The following is an 8,847-nucleotide window of genomic DNA, read 5'->3' on the forward strand; positions in this document are numbered from 1 at the left end:
GACAGGAGTGGAATGATAGCACAAACAGCCCAGGCTAGGGGTTGGGTAGCCTGACAGGAGTGGAATGATAGCACAAACAGCCCAGGCTAGGGGTTGGGTAGCCTGAAAGGAGTGGAATGATGGCACAAACAGCCCAGGCTAGGGGTTGGGTAGCCTGAAAGGAGTGGAATGATAGCACAAACAGCCCAGGCTAGGGGTTGGGTAGCCTGAAAGGAGTGGAATGATAGCACAAACAGACTGGTGCCCAGGCTAGGGGTTGGGTAGCCTGAAGGAGTGGAATGATAGCACAAACCGACTGGTGCCCAGGCTAGGGGTTGGGTAGCCTGAAGGAGTGGAATGATAGCACAAACAGCCCAGGCTAGGGGTTGGGTAGCCTGAAGGAGTGGAATGATAGCACAAACAGACTGGTGCCCAGGCTAGGGGTTGGGTAGCCTGAAGGAGTGGAATGATAGCACAAACAGCCCAGGCTAGGGGTTGGGTAGCCTGAAAGGAGTGGAATGATAGCACAAACAGACTGGTGCCCAGGCTAGGGGTTGGGTAGCCTGAAAGGAGTGGAATGATAGCACAAACAGACTGGTGCCCAGGCTAGGGGTTGGGTAGCCTGAAAGGAGTGGAATGATAGCACAAACAGCCCAGGCTAGGGGTTGGGTAGCCTGACAGGAGTGGAATGATAGCACAAACAGCCCAGGCTAGGGGTTGGGTAGCCTGACAGGAGTGGAATGATAGCACAAACAGCCCAGGCTAGGGGTTGGGTAGCCTGACAGGAGTGGAATGATAGCACAAACAGCCCAGGCTAGGGGTTGGGTAGCCTGAAAGGAGTGGAATGATAGCACAAACAGCCTGGGCTAGGGGTTGGGTAGCCTGAAAGGAGTGGAATGATAGCACAAACAGCCCAGGCTAGGGGTTGGGTAGCCTGAAAGGAGTGGAATGATAGCACAAACAGCCCGGGCTAGGGGTTGGGTAGCCTGAAAGGAGTGGAATGATAGCACAAACAGCCCAGGCTAGGGGTTGGGTAGCCTGAAAGGAGTGGAATGATAGCACAAACAGCCCAGGCTAGGGGTTGGGTAGCCTGAAAGGAATGGAATGATGGCACAAACAGCCCAGGCTAGGGGTTGGATAGCCTGAAAGGAGTGGAATGATAGCACAAACAGCCCAGGCTAGGGGTTGGGTAGCCTGAAAGGAGTGGAATGATAGCACAAACAGCCCAGGCTAGTGGTTGGGTACAGCAGAAAACATTTCTGTCTAGTATGGATGAATAAAGTATTCTTCTTCCAGGTGATGGGACGTCTGTGCTGGAGGTTCTTCCAAGGGTCAGCTCTGACAGCCACCAGGTCTACCCATCATACCCAGTCGTTGAGGCCCCACCCGGGGTACTTATCTCTGATCTGTACCCCCATGCCCTGGACAGTCAACCCTGTGGGTTGTCAGATCTTCTTCTGAGTGAGCCACCCCTGGCCAGAGAGAACTGTCTCCGCCTACAGGAGAGGTCGGGAACAGCAGACCGCTGCCCTCTAGAGAGCGAGGAAGAGGAGGAGTCATACAGTCCTTCATCTTGTCAACCCTCTGCTGACACCCTGGAACAACTGATGTCTCTCCAGCTGTCACTCTGTGGCCTCAGCGCTATCCCAGAAACCACCTCTGTGTCCACAGAGAATGGCTACCAATCACAGCAGCCTGTAGAGATGGACCTATCACTTCCTGTCAAGATGGGCCAATCACAGCTGTCCTTCAGCTCCATCCAGGTTACCCCACCTGTACCGACGGATAGTCCGATTCGGTACCTCCCTCCCCTGCCAGAGATGGAGGAGGGTGGGGAGGTGATGAACCCCTCTTCCCAGGAGAAGAGACCCATCAGTGGGTCAGACCAGGGATACATCTCCAGGAGTTCCTTCCAGCAGGACTCTCCTGTAGACTCCCCTGTAGGGGGGGCCAGCGAGAATCTACTGACGGCACTGGCCAGGTTACAACAGGACCTCTACCTAAACCAGTAGATACTCTGGGTTCTGCAATAAAATGCAGAGGGAACGTTCTAGAAAAACTGGTGTTAATCAGACACTCTGGATCATAAACACTTTAGTTCTTTCAGATTGTTACGACATTATTGTCTATACAGTTGTTCTGCTTTCCTGTTTTGAAAAATGACGCGCGACCTTGAATCAATGAATCAGGCGATGGGTTTGTACAGCATAATCCATAGATTTAGTTCTGATATCACTTTCTTATATCAGGTTGTACTGGACAATAAAACTGATCATGTCCATATTTCAGATATACAATGTGCAATTTTTTACACATAGAATTTGCTTTCTGTAGACAATAACCAGTTTCTGTTTTCCTGTAAACGATTTGGGAATCAAGGGTTCGTCCCAAATGGCACCCCTATTCCCTACATAGTGCACTACTTTTAACCAGAGCCCCAGTCAAAAGTAGTGCACTATGTAGGGAATAGGGTGCCATTTGGGACTCAGAGAGACATAGGAAACGTTCATGCTGGGAACATAGTATCTGTTAAATATAAATCCCATTTAATGGGTTCAACAAGACATAGGAAACGTTCATGCTGGGAACATAGTATCTGTTAAAAATAAATCCCATTTAATGGGTTCAACAAGACAGGAAACGTTCATGCTGGGAACATAGTATCTGTTAAATATAAATCCCATTTAATGGGTTCAACAAGACATAAGAGACGTTCATGCTGGGAACATAGTATCTGTTAAATATAAATCCCATTTAATGGGTTCAACAAGACATTGGAAACGTTCATGCTGGGAACATAGTATCTGTTGAATATAAATCCCATTTAATGGGTTCAACAAGACATTGGAAACGTTCATGCTGGGAACATAGTATCTGTTAAATATAAATCCCATTTAATGGGTTCAACAAGACATAGGAAACGTTCATGCTGGGAACATAGTATCTGTTAAATATAAATCCCATTTAATGGGTTCAACAAGACATAGGAAACATTCATGCTGGGAACATAGTATCTGTTAAAAATAAATCCCATTTAATGGGTTCAACAAGACATAGGAAACGTTCATGCTGGGAACATAGTATCTGTTAAATATAAATCCCATTTAATGGGTTCAACAAGACATAGGAAACGTTCATGCTGGGAACATAGTATCTGTTAAATATAAATCCCATTTAATGGGTTCAACAAGACATAGGAAACGTTCATGCTGGGAACATAGTATCTGTTAAAAATAAATCCCATTTAATGGGTTCAACAAGACATAGGAAACGTTCATGCTGGGAACATAGTATCTGTTAAATATAAATCCCATTTAATGGGTTCAACAAGACATAGGAAACGTTCATGCTGGGAACATAGTATCTGTTAAATATAAATCCCATTTAATGGGTTCAACAAGACATAGGAAACGTTCATGCTGGGAACATAGTATCTGTTAAATATAAATCCCATTTAATGGGTTCAACAAGACATAGGAAACGTCCATGCTGGGAACAGGACCATAGTATCTGTTTTCTATTTCTCATTTTGCTAAAACACAAATGAAATGTAGTTAGTCAGTGTCAGTCTTGGACTCTTTTAAAACAGTATTCTATATCCAAGAAAGAAAGCCCTTGGTCGTCCTTTGCTTCCTCTATTGGGCTCTACTATACATATGATTAAAACATATTTTTGTCAGAACATACACTACCAGTCAAAAGTTTGGACACCTCCTCGTTCAAGGGTTTTTCTTTATTTTTTACTATTTTTTACATTGTAGAATAATAGTGAAGACATCAAAACTATGAAATAACACATATGGAATCATGTTGTAACAATAAAAGTGTTAAACAAATCAAAATATATTTAATATTTGAGACTCTTCAAATAGCCACCCTTTGCCTTGATGACAGCTTTGCACACTCTTGGCATTCTCTCAACCAGTTTCACCTGGAATGCTTGTCCAACAGTCTTGAAGGAGTTCCCACATATGAAGAAAAAAAAATGTATGCACTCACTAACTGTAAGTCGCTCTGGATAAGGGCGTCTGCTAAATGACTGAACTGTAAATATGCTGAGCACTTGTTGGCTGCTTTTCCTTCACTCTGCCGTCCAACTCATCCCAAACCATCTCAATTGAGTTGAGGTCGGGTGATTGTGGAGGCCAGGTCATCTGATGCAGCACTCCATCACTATACATACATCACTATACATACAGTGGGGAAAAAAAGTATTTCGTCAGCCACCAATTGTGCAAGTTCTCCCACTTAAAAAGATGAGAGAGGCCTGTAATTTTCATCATAGGTACACGTCAACTATGACAGACAAATTGAGAATTTTTTTTCCAGAAAATCACATTGTAGTATTTTTAATAAATGTATTTGCAAATTATGGTGGAAAATAAGTATTTGGTCACCTACAAACAAGCAAGATTTCTGGCTCTCACAGACCTGTAACTTCTTCTTTAAGAGGCTCCTCTGTCCTCCACTCGTTACCTGTTTAAATGGCACCTGTTTGAACTCGTTATCAGTATAAAAGACACCTGTCCACAACCTCAAACAGTCACACTCCAAACTCCACTATGGCCAAGACCAAAGAGCTGTCAAAGGACACCAGAAACAAAATTGTAGACCTGCACCAGGCTGGGAAGACTGAATCTGCAATAGGTAAGCAGCTTGGTTTGAAGAAGTCAACTGTGGGAGCAATTATTAGGAAATGGAAGACATACAAGACCACTGATAATCTCCCTCGATCTGGGGCTCCACGCAAGATCTCACCCCGTGGGGTCAAAATGATCACAAGAACGGTGAGCAAAAATCCCAGAACCACACGGGGGGACCTAGTGAATGACCTGCAGAGAGCTGGGACCAAAGTAACAAAGCCTACCATCAGTAACACACTACGCCGCCAGGGACTCAAATCCTGCAGTGCCAGACGTGTCCCCCTGCTTAAGCCAGTACATGTCCAGGCCCGTCTGAAGTTTGCTAGAGTGCATTTGGATGATCCAGAAGAGGATTGGGAGAATGTCATATGGTCAGATGAAACCAAAATATAACTTTTTGGTAAAAACTCAACTCGTTGTGTTTGGAGGACAAAGAATGCTGAGTTGCATCCAAAGAACACCATACCTACTGTGAAGCATGGGGTTGGAAACATCATGCTTTGGGGCTGTTTTTCTGCAAAGGGACCAGGACGACTGATCCGTGTAAAGGAAAGAATGAATGGGGCCATGTATCGTGAGATTTTGAGTGAAACCCTCCTTCCATCAGCAAGGGCATTGAAGATGAAACGTGGCTGGGTCTTTCAGCATGACAATGATCCCAAACACACCGCCCGGGCAACGAAGGAGTGGCTTCGTAAGAAGCATTTCAAGGTCCTGGAGTGGCCTAGCCAGTCTCCAGATCTCAACCCCATAGAAAATCTTTGGAGGGAGTTGAAAGTCTGTGTTGCCCAGCGACAGCCCCAAAACATCACTGCTCTAGAGGAGATCTGCATGGAGGAATGGGCCAAAATACCAGCAACAGTGTGTGAAAACCTTGTGAAGACTTACAGAAAACGTTTGACCTGTGTCATTGCCAACAAAGGGTATATAACAAAGTATTGAGAAACTTTTGTTATTGACCAAATACTTATTTTCCACCATCATATGCCAATAAATTCATTAAAAATCCTACAATGTGATTTTCTGGATTTTTTTTTCTCATTTTGTCTGTCATAGTTTACGTGTACCTATGATGAAAATTACAGGCCTCTCTCATCTTTTTAAGTGGGAGAACTTGCACAATTGGTGGCTGACTAAATACTTTTTTCCCCACTGTATATACATATCCTTTTAAAAATATATATTCCCCTTTATTACTTTCCAACACCACCCTTTCCCTACTTGGAGTAAACTAGTGAACAACAATGCTTAGGCCTCTACTTCTAGCTTATACTTACTATCTACATTTTATGGACACAGTCAATTTTACAATAATTATATTTTGTTTTTTTTACTCCTGAACTTCCTCTACCCTCAACCTCTCCGATCATTTTCATGATGTCCATCCGGTTTGCTTCTATTTGCCATATCTTTCTAACTGTGCTCTTTCCCAAAAGCTCTCAACCTATAACCTATATACTTATTATGGACACAGTATGCTTTACATTAGTTATCTTGTTGTTATTAGTTGTTGTTATTTGTTATTAGTCCCATCCTTCAGCTCCATTCAACACCTCCCGTCTATTTCTTAACACCATCCATATTGGATTTCTATTTGCCATATATTTTTCAACTGTACTGTGATGTTTTACAAAAGTTCTGAACCTTTCTATTCTCATTGTTTCTACAGATTGTGAATTGAAAATATAAAAAATTGCTAAAAGTATTATTATATTATTGATCGATTGACTATGACTTTTCAGATCACCCAGTAGTGCTATCTGCAAGGTTAGCTCCAGGTAAATATTGCAATCCTTCAGCCATTCCTGGACCTGTGACCAAAAACAAGCTACAGATGGACAGTACCAAAACAAATGATCTAATGATTCTGTCTCTTCGCAGCAAAATCTGCAGAGCTGGGAAGATTGTATCCCCCATATAAATAACATTCTATTGGTAGCAAGAATTGTATATAATAATTTAAATTGAAAGATTCTAAGTTTTGAATCCGGTGTCGTTTTGCGTATCAGTTCATAAACACTATGCCATGGGATCGGTATGTCAAAAATCTCTTCCCAACTATTTTGCAATCTATATGGGACGGCTGTCAATCCTTTGGTCCTTAAATGAAACTGGTATACTTTTTTATTTATCACAGTTTTCCTTAACCAATTATGTTCTTTAATGCAAGGCCGACAGACAAGTTCCTTACTTTCTCCCCCTTCCACTTTCCTCTTCCATTTTTGCGGTAAGGCTGCATTTATTTGGTTGTAATTTTGGGTAGAGCAGACATTTCCATATGTTTTTGTTAGCTGCATGTGCGACATAACTCCACCAGTCCTACCTATGATATCATTTACGAAGATTATACCTTTTTAAAACATTTTGTCCAAAAAAAAAGTTTTTTTGTCAATTTGTATATTTGAGTTTAACCACAATATTTGTTGCATTATTTGTTCTGTCGTTTCTGGATGATTAAATTTAAATTGCAACAAACTTTCTATGGCTTGTTTTAGAAATAGTGATATTTGGGAAATGATTTCCTTTTCAAATAATTGAAAGTGAGAGGTTGTAATCTGAATAAAGGGAAACAATCTTACTAATTTGCTAGAGAACCAGTTCGGATTTAAGTATAACTTTTGTATGACTGAAGCTTTTAGTGATGGGTCTAATGCTTTAATATTTAATCATTTCTGTCCTTCGAATTCATATTTATTATATAAATAGGCCAGTTTAATTTTGTCTGGCTTGACGTTCCAAATAAAATTGAATATTTTTTCCTCATATATTTTTAAAAACTGTTCGCTAGGCGTAGGCAAGACCATAAGCAAATAGGTAAACTGGGATAATACTAAAGAGTTAAATCAGAGTGATTTTTCCACAAATTGACAGGTATTTACCTTTCCATGGTAGCAAGATCTTTTCTATTTTTGCTAACTTTCTATTAAAATGTATTGTAGTGAGATCATTTATTTCATTTGGGATATGTATTCCAAGTATATCACCATCAGACCATTTTATTGGTAAACTACATGGTAATGTAAAAATTGTATTTTTTTGTGATCCAATACGTAATATACACTGCTCAAAAAAATAAAGGGAACACTTAAACAACACAATGTAACTCCAAGTCAATCACACTTCTGTGAAATCAAACTGTCCACTTAGGAAGCAACACTGATTGACAATACATTTCACATGCTGTTGTGCAAATGGAATAGACAACAGGTGGAAATTATAGGTAATTAGCAAGACACCCCCAATAAAGAAGTGGTTCTGCAGGTGGTGACCACAGACCACTTCTCAGTTCCTATGCTTCCTGGCTGATGTTTTGGTCACTTTTGAATGCTGGCGGTGCTTTCACTCTAGTGGTAGCATGAGACGGAGTCTACAACCCACACAAATGGCTCAGGTAGTGCAGCTCATCCAGGATGGCACATCAATGCGAGCTGTGGCAAGAAGGTTTGCTGTGTCGGTCAGCGTAGTGTCCAGAGCATGGAGGCGCTACCAGGAGACAGGCCAGTACATCAGGAGACGTGGAGGAGGCCGTAGGAGGGCAACAACCCAGCAGCAGGACCGCTACCTCCGCCTTTGTGCAAGGAGGAGCAGGAGGAGCACTGCCAGAGCCCTGCAAAATGACCTCCAGCAGGCCACAAATGTGCATGTGTCTGCTCAAACGGTCAGAAACAGACTCCATGAGGGTGGTATGAGGGCCCGACATCCACAGGTGGGGGTTGTGCTTACAGCCCAACACCGTGCAGGACGTTTGGCATTTGCCAGAGAACACCAAGATTGGCAAATTCGCCACTGGGGCCCTGTGCTCTTCACAGATGAAAGCAGGTTCACACTGAGCACATGTGACAGACGTGACAGAGTCTGGAGACGCAGTGGAGAATGTTCTGCTGCCTGCAACATCCTCCAGCATGACCGGTTTGGCGGTGGGTCAGTCATGGTGTGGGGTGGCATTTCTTTGGGGGGTCGCACAGCCCTCCATGTGCTCGCCAGAGGTAGCCTGACTGCCATTAGGTATCCTCAGACCCCTTGTGAGACCATATGCTGGTGCGGTTGGCCCTGGGTTCCTCCTAATGCAAGACAATGCTAGAGCTCATGTGGCTGGAGTGTGTCAGCAGTTCCTGCAAGAGGAAGGCATTGATGCTATGGACTGGTCCGCCTGTTCCCCAGACCTGAATCCAATTGAGCACATCTGGGACATCATGTCTCGCTCCATCCACCAACGCCACGTTGC

The 8,847-nt window shown here is 43.1% G+C and overlaps 1 protein-coding gene across 1 annotated transcript in view; it reads left to right on the forward strand.

The window, feature by feature from the left end:
- Nucleotides 1–2,262, forward strand: part of il17ra1a (interleukin 17 receptor A1a) — a 12,760-nt gene extending 10,498 nt beyond the window's left edge. The window contains exon 14 of the mRNA XM_045215458.1: nt 1,276–2,262. Within this exon, the coding sequence (XP_045071393.1) occupies nt 1,276–1,991 (716 nt within the window). The 3' untranslated portion in view covers nt 1,992–2,262. The remainder of the gene's footprint in view (nt 1–1,275) is intronic.
- The last annotated feature ends 6,585 nt before the right edge of the window (nt 2,263–8,847 follow it).

The sequence above is a fragment of the Coregonus clupeaformis genome, unplaced genomic scaffold (assembly GCF_020615455.1).
Source record: "Coregonus clupeaformis isolate EN_2021a unplaced genomic scaffold, ASM2061545v1 scaf0447, whole genome shotgun sequence".
NCBI classification, from domain to species: Eukaryota; Metazoa; Chordata; class Actinopteri; order Salmoniformes; family Salmonidae; genus Coregonus; species Coregonus clupeaformis.